At 41.1% G+C, this 14,678-nt stretch overlaps 1 protein-coding gene across 1 annotated transcript in view; it reads left to right on the top strand.

Annotated features, from left to right (window-relative positions):
• The first annotated feature begins 1,647 nt into the window (after positions 1-1,647).
• The window catches only part of erf (Ets2 repressor factor), a 34,247-nt gene continuing 21,216 nt past the window's right edge, over positions 1,648-14,678 (top strand). The window contains exon 1 of the mRNA XM_088404971.1: positions 1,648-2,247. Within this exon, the coding sequence (XP_088261097.1) occupies positions 2,226-2,247 (22 nt within the window). The 5' untranslated portion in view covers positions 1,648-2,225. The remainder of the gene's footprint in view (positions 2,248-14,678) is intronic.

The raw sequence follows: 14,678 nt of genomic DNA, 5'->3' as shown, positions 1-14,678 counted from the left end.
GGAGTTGAAGTGAGGAACAAGAAGGGTTTTGCTGAGTGAAAAACAAAATAATACAAAAAAGGAGGCGAAGGAAGTGAGGAATAGGAGGTGAGGTAAGCAGGGTGAGAAGCAAGAAGAAATTGGAAAAAAAGTTGAAAAAAGGAAGAGTGAGTAACGATAGGAGGTGCGCAGCAACAAGTGATTTAAAAAAAAAGTCGATAACTGAAGAAAAGGAGGTCACGTCTGGAAAAAGAGGAGGTGAGCATGTGAGGAGCAAGAGGCGATGAAGCTAAAACGACGAGTGCGGGAGACAACTCGAAAAAAAAAACGACGAGGCACGCGTGGCCCCGTGAGTGTGAGGAGTAAAGTGGGAGGTGAGAGGATGAAGATGGAGCCCCCCCACTCCCCACTGAGGAGGCGAACAAGTGGGAGACAAGCTCACGGATGAGGAAGAGGAGGAGGATATGCTGGAACAGGTGACGAGGCTGACATCGTGTTCGCAACAATTGTCGTGAGATGTCAGACTGGCAGCTCCCACTCGCAAACACACACTCGAGTTTGTGAGCTAGCTAGCTAGCTAGCTAGCTACCGATAGATAGATAGATAGATAGATAGATAGATAGATAGATAGATAGATAGATAGATAGATAGATAGATAGATAGATAGATAGATAGATAGATAGATAGAAGGTAAACGTAACCTGGTTTCCATAGCAACAAGGTAGAACCAATGAAACTTCATGGTGGAATCCAATTTCTTCTTGCTTCACACCCTGCTTACCTCACCTGTACTTGGTCAGAGATGATTGGCCCAAAGTGTTAGCGTTCCGTCGGGGCGAAACGAGTCATTGAGTAAATTGAGTAGTACATCGGTTAGTAAAAAAAAATTCGAAGACATTTTTTTCCTCAGTTACCCGAATATTTCGTGTACGCAGACAGGCAGAAGTCAAGCGAACTGCAGTATTAATGTTGGTGAGAAGGCCAACTTCAAAATAAAGCTTACCTTCCCAAGTAACATATGGATAGCAATACCTTGATATACTTTTATTTTGAAGATGAAAAGTTGTTAATGAATGAGACTTACGCAAAATAAACCAAACATGTTTATTATTTGAACCATTTTTCAAGAGAGTAAAAGTATGCTGCTACAGTTTAATTTTAAGCCATAAAAATACCTGTGAAAAATAGCATGTATTAATTAGATGGAAATGTGTTTCGTTGTTTTCTGTATTCATCATCGCTCTTTAACCAAGCAATAATATCTTACTTTTATCCCGGATTATTTAATAGTTTTCAATCAGATATCTAAAAAAAAAAATCACATCCTAAAAAAAGACAATCTATCTGCTCGTATGTCACTTTTAATTTCTCGAAGCGAATTGGGCTCCGGTTTATTTTAGAACAAATAAAAAGCTACATTTTAATCCAACTGAAGTCAAGTTTCAGGGAAAAAAATATTTTGTTGAATCAATGTTGATGAAATCCATACAGTGGCGATCTTTCGGCAACAAGTGGGCGTTGAATTTTCTCCCCCGCGTCCTCCCTCCGTGGGTGCGCGTGGGCGGCCCCGTGTGGCGGGAGGAGGGAGCGAAACACGACACCCGACAGAAGAAGAGGAGGAGGAAGACGAGGAGGAGGAGGAGGAGGAGTGGGGGCCCCGGGGCGCACCACTGAGTGGAAAAAGAAAAAGTGTGCGCCGGAGAAAGCAGCGCACAGAAAGAAGAGTTGCCTCGGTCACTTTTGTTTCTCCGAGCAGCGCCGCCGTTTGGGTCGCGGGCGTGGAAGAAGAAGAAGGAGACGGGGAGGCGGAGGATGATGATGTGGAGCGCAAGTGGACCACGCGACGTCGTTCCCTCAAGCCGACTCAAAGTGTAGCCCTCGCCGTCACTTCTTCGCCATTCCTTCGCTCCCGTCAAGCGAGCCGTCGGCACCCGCCGCCCGCCCCCCACAACTTCGGCCTGCCCCACCGGATTCCCCCTGCGGAGACACGGGGCAACTTTTTTCACCCCTCAGCGCATGAGAAGAAAAAAAAACTCAACGCGGCTCGGGAAAGTTTTCAAGCGGCGATCGGAAAGTGAGCCCGAGTCGAAAGTGAAACAAGCCGGGGAGCTGCTGCTTTTTCCGGGGCCACAAGTTGAGAACAAACACGGGAGAACCAAGAGGCTAACGCGGCTAGCCAGCTAAGCCCAGGGGAAAAGTTAGCACTCGACGGGAAAAGTGAGCCCGGAAGCCCGACGACGACCGCGATGAAGACCCCGGGCGAACCGGGTGAGTAGATATTTTCACACTTTTCAACTTTATTATTGAAAAAAAATGAGGGGGAAACAAGTGCTTAGCTTCTGCGGCTAGTCAACGCTAGCACGCTAATTCACCCAACTTCTCCAGGGGAAAGTCAGTAGCCGCAAACGAGGGCGCTGGAGAGGCACCGTCCCAATTCCCCGACGCTTTTGTTCAACGCGCCCGGGAAGGGAACGTTGTCTGCCGGAATGAATTAACAATCGCATTTGCATCATTCTTGCTTTGCCACGGGCGCTTTTTGGCGATTAATCGACGGTGATGTTAAAGTGAGCACTTTGGGGGAGTTCAAACAAGCCATCTTACCGGGAAATTTAAGTTTATTCATGTATTTTTTTGCATATATTGTAGTGAACACAGTTAATAACGGAGTGCAATCAGGGAAGTGACTCGTTTCCGGTTTTAAATGTTCTAGAAATGACGAGCAAATTAAAATATTAATAATTGGAGAACGACATTTTACACCTGATTTGTGAACACAAATATGGAAGCCAATTTGCATGTGTGAACGACTTTAGGGACCTCCTGAAGTTTTGCACAGCACCTCAAAAGTAAATACTTGGAACATAAACCTGCTTTGCACTAAATTGTGATGTAGTATCTTTTTTTGGAAAACATTCTATTCTTGTTTGTGTTAAATTCTATACAGATGCAAATTTATATCAGTGATGGAATTTTATGGCAAATGACCCAGAAACGTGAAGGATAATGTTACCCAATCTATCTTCTGGAGTTTAATAAATAAGACATGAATGGCACAGTAGTCTGTGTCATTGTTATTACTATTTTTTTTTTTGGTTATTTTTATTCAGGAAAAAAAATCAAAATGATCATCGTTAAAAAGTTCAAGAATCAGGTGTGATTGAAAACGTATTCTAATCAAAAACTTACCAAAAACAACAAGCAACATTTCAAAAGTATCAACTTTGTGTTACTGACATGTGTTACATTGTAATATGGTAATTCAGCTATGTAATGCCTCAGTCTGAACACTAGAGGGCACTGTGAAAAATACATCAATCAGTGACAAAGAAGAGTGTAGTTTTGCAATAATATAGACACCGTGTTTTCACTGAAACCTCAACATAACAAAACAAATGATAAGACTGTGTCTTGAGAATAATTATAAAACTTTCAACCCACTATTTACGAAGCCGAGCAGCATGGCTAGCAAAGTGGTATTGACGTTATAGTATCGGAGAATTTTCTTTTTCGAGTGAATGGATTGGTTTCTGTGCATCCAGAGTTAGTAGTAAACAAAACGCGTCGCTGCGGCCTCTCGGATAAGATTGTCGCAGTGTGGCAAACCAGGAAACAGCTTTTGTGTACAAAGTGCGGTTTTGCTTTGCCGCGAGGAACTTGTTGCATCTGTGGTATGAGCGATTCCAAGCAGAGTCATTCTATCGCAGTATTCCATTTTGAGTGATGCTCTGTCTTTACTACGGGAAAAGAGTTTGAGATTAGAGCCTGATTTGATTACCTCTGCTGGGATAAGACGCCTTTCATGATGTGCTTGGCAAGAGAATGGCTAATCATGGGAAACTCCTCAATTAACATCAAATGTGTGTTAACTAATGTTAATAAACACATTTACTCATGCCCTTGTCCTTTACTTAAATGACTTAGCAGTTTAGATTTATTTGAGTCACTCATAAAACGGTGGTCATATTCTTACATGACGCGGGCAATAAATTGGATTTGTTTGAATATTTTTTACAAAAAGTGGCAGAATGCTGGATGGGTGATTTACCAGACATGTTTACAATAGGTAATAGCGACTTCATTGTGGTGTTTAAATAGATAGTAATCATATTTGGCTTTTTTAGCAGTAAAAAATACATATTTATTTTTCTATAACTTATTATCAACCAGTTTTCAACACGTCTTTAGCATAACACTAAAAAATATTTAAAAAAAAAAAAAAGTAAATAAGCGCCCAGGATAGAATGCCTGGACTCTTAAAAATGTCAAATTGCGTCTTTGGGATTGAATGACTTAGTTTCATAACTGATTCATTTTTCGCGTACAACTTTTGAAATCTCTTTTTTCACTTGCTGTCAACTGTAAATCACATCACATGTGCTCCGGGTTCAGGTAATGACCAATCAATCACGGTTCGGCTTATAAACGTCACATGACCAAGTGGTGAGCAGTGATTGGACGTTACCCAAGGCACGAGAATAGGTGGTCATTTTCAGTAGACAGCAAGAAGAAAAAATTGTTTTTAAGGGTATTAATTGTACATGAGAAATAATATACTTATCATGAATCATAGACAAGATGTTTACTTTTTACTGCTAAAAATGGAAAAATAAACAGACTATTGCTTTAAGATATTTATGCATAAACAACGAATGTTTACATTTTAAAACCGAGTTTAAGTCATAATTATATTGTCAGAATTAGGGCTGCACAATTGTGTCTCAATTGACAGCTAGTGCGGTATATATTAGGAGTCGGGTGAGAAGATTTCACACTGGTAAATAATACATTAGGGTGAGAAAAGCAGAGGCTTTTGTCATGCAAACACTTGGGAAACATTGCTCCCTGGTGGTAGGATGACAAAGTGCTTGATTTGACATGTACTATAGCCGGCTTTTTAAATGTGAATATCGCTGAGGATCAGCTTAATTAATCGCGGCAGCCAATAACGGGATCACCATTAAAATTCGATTAATTGTGCAGGTCTAGTCTGAATATTTTCCACAGAATTTTTGTGAATATATCAACCCTATAGATATGATTTCACGCTCTTTGTTTTATACGTGTACATAAGACATTTGAAGCGCTCCCTTTTGCTGCAAAACATTTCAAATGCAAGCTTCCAATTGCGTTGTTGTGGCATGAGACACACACAGGCCTTTTGTGCGTGCGTTTCCTGTGTGACTTCATGCACATACGTGTAAATAGAAATGGGTCAAACTCTTCCTATCAGGAAGTCGGCAGTCTGGCCACTGGCAAGTCCAATTTTCCACTTGTGTTTGCGCCTTATATCAACACGCCCCGCGTCACGGCCGCCCCGCTTTGTTGTGCTTAGTGTGTGTGTGTGTACTTTGTGTATGAGCGAGCCCCAGTGAAAGGGACCATACATGAGCAATTAGCGAGCGTTACGTCTGGCCAGGACAGGGCTGCTGTTAACGAGCGCCAGCGTATTTATGTGTTTGTGAGTGTGTTTGTGCTGCGCGGCCATATGCCGGTCAGTTTGGCGCCGCATGACATTGACGTGTTTGCAACGCGGCCAGTGTTTGCCTTTTAAGCGGCCAAATTGCCCTTTAGGGCGGCCATTTGTTCAAGGCAGGAAGAACGAGATGGAATCGAAGAGCGGAGGCCATTTTGTTTAAAGTAGACCCCCCCGCTGCTCGCTGTTTCGAAAGTTTGTCAAGGTGTTTGTGAAAGAAGATATTCCGTAATTCCCCAAATATAAGGCACTTTTTTCAACCCAAAAATGAGAAATATGGATGCGTCCTATAAACAGTAACCGCAACACAGTTCGAGGACAATTGATCCGTCAGCCTCATAAGCTGTAGTTTTACGCCCAGATGCGCATTTTTAGACGTCAGTTTGCTGTTAGCAGCCAGTGTCTATTTCAGATAAATCATTCTCAATACAAGAAGCGAGCAAACTGAACCAATGTCCACGGTAACATAGAAAATACTTGAATTTGACCCTAAAATTAAGGCTGCGTCCTTTATTTGGAGAATTAAGGTAGTTGAATTTGAGTTACTGATGTACCCCCTGTAAAATATTTTTCTCAGCCAAGTACCCCCTAACTAACGCAAAATATTTTAAGATGGAGAATAATTATTCAAAAGAGAATGATTTAAGAAACTTAAACAATGTGTATTTTATTCCAAATCCAGAAGATAGATTGTGTAACATCATCTATTTTGTTTCTCACTTTGGTCGTCATGTACCCTTAGGTTTACCTATTGCCGCTTTTGGTGGAGTAATACATTATGTTGTTAGCCATTTCCTGTCTACGCCATAATTTGGTCTTTCAGAATCATGAGTCACTCCCATGGAAATATTGCTGATTATAAGGTGTTGATCAAGTTGTGGGCAAATTTATAGGTTTGTTTATGGAGGAAGTTTTTACATTACACCCAGACTAATTTTCACTCTCCTCCAAAACGGGAGCCTTAATTATCCTTATGTTAATCCTTAAATTCACTGTTTAACGGTCTTAGAAAGCCACAAATGTGCAAGAAGCTCCAGCCTGCTCATAAATACATCTATTTGTGTTTATTTTTATTTTCCTATGAAGCTTATCCTCGGGCGATTAGCTGAAAAACTCACCTATTGACGACTTGAAGCCATTTTGTATGAGACGGAACTCCTATTGGCTGATTTCGCTTTTTTTACCGCCTTGCCGCGTCGGCAAATTCATCAGCTAAAGTTTGTAAACGTTTCGGTGATGGATGATGCGGTGGTTTGCTTTGACTTCCCTGCTTATGAGTTTGTTTTTTTGTATCACATGCTCCTAGTGACCACTTCCTGCCTTACGCCTGAATTTGGCCGTTTAGAATCACGCGTCATTTAGATGAAGAAAATGGTGATTAAATAGTGTTGAAAATAGTGGGGGGGAAATGACAAAATTTATGGGTTGTGCATGCAAAGACAGTTTTGGCGCTCTGTTCAGGCCTGTCACTTCTTTGAAACTAATTTTCATCCTTTCCAAAATAGAAGCCTTAATCGTCCTTAAAAATTGCAATTAATCCTTCAGTCCGCCTTAAAAATAGTGCTTAAATACAGTAATCCACTGCATTTTATGTTTTTTTTTTTTTTAACAAATTGAACTATTCATGGTGACGGATGACACGGTTGACTTTGGCTCCTTGATGGTGACTTTGTGAACAAGTTTTTGTATCACATGATGTTTTTGTGCCCACTTCCTGTCTACGCCTGATTATGGTTCCTGAAAAATCCTGCCTTGTTTCTATTAGAATGAAGAAAATGCACATTATACGGTGTGGGGAAATGCGCCAGTTTATGAGTTTGTGCAAGTCGTTTTGGCCATTTGAACAGAACATCACAGAATGAAAACAACAATAGCGATATTGCAACATTTTTATTTCTGAAAGCTCTTTGCCAATAGTTATCTCTGCCTTTTATGTTATTTTGACTTCTACGCGTTGAAAACTATGAAATGCACCTAATCAAAATCAGGGATTGAACAATTTCAGGATTTTTTTTTTTGAAAAAAGTTTGGCATGATTCTCACTTTTATGACGGAATTTCAGTTGCGGTCAGAATTTTGAAGCCAGAATTCTGACTGAATTGAGAATTCAGTGAAGTCAGAAATCTGAAATAAAAGTGAGAATCCTTTTTTTTTCTTCTCCCGAGGCGACAAGCACCCCTGAAATTAGTCATTCCCTAATTTTGGTGGGGTTATATATGCAATTTGTTTTCATAATTCTGATTTTATTCTCAGAATTCTCTTAAACACTTAAGATGGGAATTCTGAGAATAAAGTCAGAATTCAGAATTTAAAATGATAATAGTGACTAGTTGGAAATTATTCTCTTAATTTTGACTAAAGTTCTGCGTTTACTCTCAAAATTCTGACTTTATTTTCAGAATTATTTCTGTAAATATTTTCTTAGAATTGGAATCAGGATTGTGACTTTAAAATTAGCTTTCTAAGAACACTCAGAATCACTGCTTTGAAGTAAAGTTTCTGAGAATTCTCAAAATTCTAAAAGTGAGAATGTGACGAGACATTTATTCTCTGAATTCTGCTTGTGAAGTTCGACTTCTGTCTTTACTCTCAAAATTCTGACTTTATTCTCTGAGTTGTCATTACAAATATTTTCTTAAAATTAGAAATAATTCTGCAAAAATCAGAGTAAATGCATGATAAAATATCGGGTTTTCAATATGTCCAAAATTGACAATATTATGCAATTTTGAATGACAGTAAATGAGCCTGACATGGGCTATATTTGACACCTATTGGGTATACCACTCGATCTCCCGTTTGTAAGAATTAAGAAGGGAATTTTTATATAAAGTTGTCTTGTTTTAACAATCTATGCAATATTTTAGCCCCCTGATGTTTTTTTATGCTTTTCCATTGATATCACGCATCAAAAAACTCAAAAAGCCCAAGTTGGGTCAAAATTTCCCCCGGGGGTTCAAGAGAGGATTCTGACAGTCGACTTATGATTTTTTTTGACAAAAGTGACACCTTTTTTTCCGTACAAATGTGATGATTGTCGATTCATCGTTATTTTTCATAAAGGTTTTTTTTTTTTTTTTCTGGTTAACCGCAGACTAGCTCCTCCAATCACATCCAGACAATTTCAAGGCCTTGTAGATAATATGAACTTATATAACGCCACTTCACGTATCGCAACTGCAGGGTTGCTACGCACTACTTTAATGAAAATAAATCATAATGAATTTGAACAACCCTTACTTTCTTTTTATGTAGATTGCTGCTAGATTTATAAAAGCTCCAACTCTCTTGGCGGTGAGGACGTCTACAAAGTAGTAAAAACTGCACAACTGATGCGAAGAGTCAACAAACAAGCATGAATGTGACATTTTGATAGATGGGATAAATATCGTAATGACAGGATGTTACTCCCCTAACGACCGCTGCACACTGTGACCCCCATTACATTCCTGATCGGGACAAGGAAAAAAAAAAAAAAGAAAAAGTGTCACCGAGTGACGTCAGCATCTCCCTGGTGTGTTGTGAGGCCCACGCTCAGGTCATCACTGCGGTGGCAGGCATCTTTTCCTGGAAGTGTGTGTATGTGTGTGTACAGTGGCTGCGGTGACCCGCGTAGGAAGAATTAAAAGGAGGTCGCACACAAGCTGGGACATGCTAACAAACAAACGCCAGAAAAAAAGCGCTGATTGACATGCATGTGTGTCTGCAGCTTTTCATTTTGCCCCTGGCAATTCTTTTGTCGATATGTTTCATATGCTACTTCTGTGCGCAATTTAATACACCCCGCTCAAATGTTTTGACACTGGGGGTCGGTCGGCAGGGACGAACTAGAACATTTCATTCCTTTGATTGAAACTAGAAATTATTACCATGTCGTTTTTGGTAACTAACAAATGGAATAATAGAGACGGACCGATAAGCCGATGAGCCAATCACGCGTCTTGTATGAGGCCCGTCTCCCTCATGAACCTCTCAAACGCTGTTAATTAATTTTAAAATTGGATAGTTGTAGATAAACTGTTGCACCTTAGCGCTATACTCAAGTCATTTCGATTCAGACGCTAAGGAAGCGAAGGAAAGAGCAACGCTGCACTGTTGTAAATCTCATACCTCTTTCTTTTGTAATAAATTAGAATTTCAAGTATAAACAATGCTTGTTATCCTGTTTTTGCAGCTAAAGGCTTCACTCTAATTAGACTTCTGGGCGCCGCTAATGTAACCGCAGCTCTCCGTGAGACTACAGCCAAAGGGAAGGGAAGGGATAACTGTACATTTACTGAACAAGATTTAATAATTTAAGATTGAGGTAAATGTGTAGTTGCGGTAGTTGGATCACCGAGGAGTATCCGTGGCGAGTGCGTTTATAGTTAACTCGTCCGTCTGGCATGCAGGAAACCTTCACAGCGCATCTCCGTCCGCAATATGGGGAGGTGCGAAGTTGCGAGGGATCGCCGTATTGTCTTAAAAATGTCTGTTTTTGGCCCCCTTGACCACAAATAATGAGTACCGCCCATGAAAAAACATATCCTCATTATTCATTTCTTAACAGAAAATATCTTTAGGTGCAATACAGCGTTAATTTTGGCCAATCCAATTTTTTACGTTACGTTTCACCTCTATTAATTGCTCAGTAAACAGGAAGAGTATAAATCGTTCTTGGCAGAGGATAAATAATATATGAATGACTGTAGACACTGTTTGAACCTTTGGTGCCCTGACGAAGCGCTTTTGAAGTGTGAGAATGTTCTTTTCGTGATCACGAGGCGGCCGGTGTTTTGACTGGAGTCATCCAAACTGAAAGAGGCGCTCCGTGTTATGTCTGACACGAACCGGCACCGCCGCCGGCCCAGGTGCCATCCCGTGCTCGCGCCCTCCAAGCCAGCAGAAGCTCGCATATTTGCAGCGGCTCGTAGCCCGCTAGCCCGTGTTGTCGTAATTAGAGAGATCCAGAATGTTTTTTTTTTTTTTCTTCCCCTAAATGGCAGCATTGAGGCGGCCAAGTGTGGCATCTGTTGGCGGCGGCGTGCGAGTGGAAAGTCTGGAGCGGGGAAAAAGTGAGGCGGATTCTCACAAGCGACCACCGCCTGAGCCGGCGAACTGAGAAACTCGACAGAGGGGAAAAAAATAAATCAAACGAAAAGCCCAGTTTTGGTTTTGCGGCTGCTGAATTTTGGTTGATCCGTCCCAGACTTGTCCCGAGCGCGTACGCTTGCTGCCCGGCCTATCCAAAAGCTAATATTTTCTCGATATACCTTCCAAGCAGACGGCCAATGTTGTTGTCTCTCCAATGTTGATGAATGTGTGGTCTGGCCGCGGTCGGCTTGCGCACACTTCAGCAGCTCGTGTCAACTATTTGTTTTTATTTGATGCTTCGCGTCCGCTCGGCCAGTAGCGGCCGGCGACCGTTTGCGGTCCGACCGCCGCAGCCCGCTCGACCACCGTCGGCGTGTTTCCATCTTCCCGCCGGGTGAGGCGGCATTTCAAATGGTCGGCCCGCAGTTTTAGTGTTCACAAAACAGGTGAAGACGTTTATGTGGGGTCTGAGATTGAAATTAAAGTCTTAACCTAAAATCTTGAAATTAGCCTACAGCCGCTTATCCTCATAAGGGTCGCAGTCTTGCTGGTGCCTATCCCAGCTGATATCGGGCAGTAGACCTGGGACAACCCTGAACTGGTTGCCAGCCAATTGCAGGGCACACAGAGATCAACAACCACTCGCGCACCCAATCACAGCTAAGGACAATTTAGAGTGTCCAATACACCTGCCAAGCTGGTTTTGGAGTGTGGAAGCCGAAGTAGCCGGAGAGAACCCACACGGGCTCGGGGAGAGCATGCAAACTCCACGCAAGAAGGCCGCAGTGAGGTGGAGTTGCACTCTGGTCCCTGAACTGTGAGGCGAACGTGCTAACCACTGCTCCATTGAGCTGCCAATGGTTTAATCATTAAACTAAATTCATTCAGTGACCACACAGCAAATGCTTTTTCCCATTAAAATGAATTGAAATGACTTAAGTATAGCGCAAAGGTGCAACAATTTATAGACAGCTATCCGATTATAAAATTAATCTAATTTTTTTGGGTCACCTGTCAATCGCTTTTTTCATTTGAAATTGTGAAAATTCTCAGCAATTGACCCGCCCTCCATGAAACGAATAATTGACTGATTATCAGACGATTATCAAATTAGCCAGTAGCACCTTGTTAAATTTTTGTTTTAAATCTGTCCAAATCCTTGGGATTTCAATAGTTCTTCATGAAACGATCAATTACCAACTGAATCAAAATGTTTGATGATAAATTAATGGTTTAGGTGCGGAATTTCAATAGGCCTTTATGAAACAATAAATCCAAAAATAATCTCTTATCAAATACAATTTTTTTCCAAATTCATTTTAAGCACTTAAGTCAATTTTTTTAATTCAATAATTGAGTATCAAATGAATCAAACTTTTTGATATTTTGTTCATAATTTAGGTGCCCTTTTAAACTTCAGTATTTAGCGATTCTATGGAATTACAATAGCCCTCCATGAAAGCAGACTGATTATCTTAGTGGTGAATCAAAATTAAACATTTTTGAGTTTCAAAAGCCACGCTCAACATTCTTATCCATTTCACAATAACCCATGAATATTTGTGCATGAATTTCTGTTTTTTTTTGTTTTGTTTGTTTATTATTAATTTCTTCTGCAATACAAATGTTGAGTGCCATCCACACGTTATTTTGTTAATCACCAAAATAATCAAGAGATTAATCGGCTATCAAAATCATCTTTGGATGAAGCCCTAGTATATCGAAATACCGACATATTTTTCGCTGAAGATAAAGAATATATGCACATGAGTGGTTTTATTGTCTCTACATATGCTGCTGCCCCATTTTTTTGCAAGTAGCTTTGGATTGAAGAATTCTAACACAGCAACTATCGGTGCTATTCCCCAAGAAACCGTATTCCCCTATTTTTGCAACAAGAGTTGTATTTGGTCTCCATCTGCTGTATTATGTTCATTTTCTCCAATTTGCTGACTGTTGCGGTGTAAGCCCAAGCCGGTATCGTCTTACATTGTTGTCCTCTAATGACCGTGCACGTTGCACTGCGATGCGGCAAGGACGTGTCAAGACGACCACTTGGAATTTCCTTACCACGAGGAAAAGGGTTCCCACGAGAATTCCTGCCTGATAACCAATCTCAAAATGGCGGTCGTCCTCGGCGGCCGACAGATTCTTGAGCTGAAGCGAAATATAGGGGGAAAATGTTCGACTTGCCGTAATTCTTATTTTGGAAGTGGGTGAACTCATTTTGGGTGAAAAGTAGGGTACACCCTGGACTGTATTTCAAGGAAAAAAAATACGACATGCCAGAAAGTATAAAACCATAGGATGTCAATTTGGACCGGCATAGCTTGCGGTGGTGTCGACCTTCCCGATTATGATGTCATGTTTTGACTAAAGCGCCAAGGGAAGGTTTTCTCCTGTTTTGTCTAAGACCTTCAGAAACCCCGTAACTTTTCAGCCCTTCATCGCCCTTCCTGTCCTGACATGCTACAGGTGTGCGTTTGATGTCACGCTTTTCACACGCTCGCCACACAAACGGCGTCAAGCGATTGATTTACGACCGAAGCCCGTCTCTTGATCAGCTCTTCGATTAATCAATATCAGGATTAGACGACCAGGTTCACGGCGTCGTCGGACCGCTTCAATGGTTCGTAAACTGTCGTCGCGATTAGCGGCGTTTGCTCGGGTCACTTGTTCACCTTTGCCTTATAAGCGGCAAAAATTCTGTGGTTTGTGGCAACTTTGCGAGCCGCGCGGTCCTCGGCGTGGAGCTCCCCAATAAAATGTAATCATTAACTCGGGTGACTTCATCTCTTCTCCTGTACATGTCTCGATTTGCCTTTCAAAAGGAAATTGATGAGTTCCGAATAGCATGTATGCCGACTTGCTTTCTTCAAAATAACCCGAGAATGAACGAGGGCTGCAACTAACTTTAATCAAATAATTTGTCTTTTGTCAAATAATCTAATTTTTTTTTTAATGTCCTTATTTTCATTCCTTAAAAATATATATTTTTCATATTGGCAGTGCAGAAAATTTACCAACTGTCACCGTATTTATATCATTGACGCATAACATATAGTCTTATTTAATTTCAGAAAATCCGCAAAACTATTCATCACCGCTTTTTGAAGATAAAAATAGTCTCTAAACATCTTGTTCTGATTTAACACAGTGTTCATCTCTTGTCCAGAAGCTGAAATTTTGGACATTTGGACCATTTTAGATCAATGAACGATTCATTGATCAACCATATTTATCGATTAGTTGTCAATTCCTAGAGTCAAGAATTATAGACTTATTTTCATGTAGATTTGGGGGCTTCGATGCCGGTGTTCCATATATCTGCACACTTGGGAGAAACTGAATATTTGCCTGGACTATTATTAGCGCTGCTATATGACTATTTTTTTGTTGTTTTTTAAATCTTGTAGCCGGTTTTTGTCAGTGGAAGAGTGTGTTAAATTCAATTTGATCATTTATGTATGTTGTCAAAAACGTTATTTAAAAATAAATGTCAAAAGAAAAAATAAGAACATGATGCTTATCTAAATAGTTGTTCAATAGATCTTTCCCTATTACCGAAAATAAACACCGTCTCTAAATATTGGTTATCAGCCTCCGACGACTAATAATCATCGATATTGGCCGATTTCGACCACTCAGGGGAAAAAAAAAGTTATAATTGAATCTGCCAATCTACTTGCGATACAAACGTAAAAAATCCACTTTCTCCTACCACTTGAAAAATTAGGTAAAGTGATGTAAACCAAAGGGCACGCAAATGTCATGACGTCTTTCTTGGCCCATGCGCCACCCCTTAAATTTTGCGGAAACAAGAACAAGTCCTGCTTAACTTCCTTGGTGCAGGTAACCAGTCAAGAGACCCAGCGAAAGTCGGATCCCCATCTCGCCGCACGCAATCGGCGCTCGTCTGTCTCGCATTAGCGCGCGCACGCTCTTTCAATATTCCCGCCCTGGCTGGCGAATGCCGCCATGTCCCTGCGGTGACGCCGCCGCGCCTCCGCCTTTTAATGTTTTTTACACCGAGCACGAGCCGCTCAGTCTAGAGGCGAGAAGATCCAGCTTTAATGCCGTCGACGGGGGAATTAAAGCGGCGGCGGCGGCGGGTGAGGAAAGGCTGAGTAACGCCGCCAGACGTCTCCTTCGA

The sequence above is a fragment of the Hippichthys cyanospilos genome, chromosome 21, assembly GCF_059441005.1.
Source record: "Hippichthys cyanospilos isolate Australia breed blue-spotted pipefish chromosome 21, RoL_Hcya_1.0, whole genome shotgun sequence".
NCBI lineage: Eukaryota > Metazoa > Chordata > Actinopteri > Syngnathiformes > Syngnathidae > Hippichthys > Hippichthys cyanospilos.
Note: the sequence above shows the minus strand (reverse complement) of the source record. Positions and strands in the feature narration are given on the sequence as shown.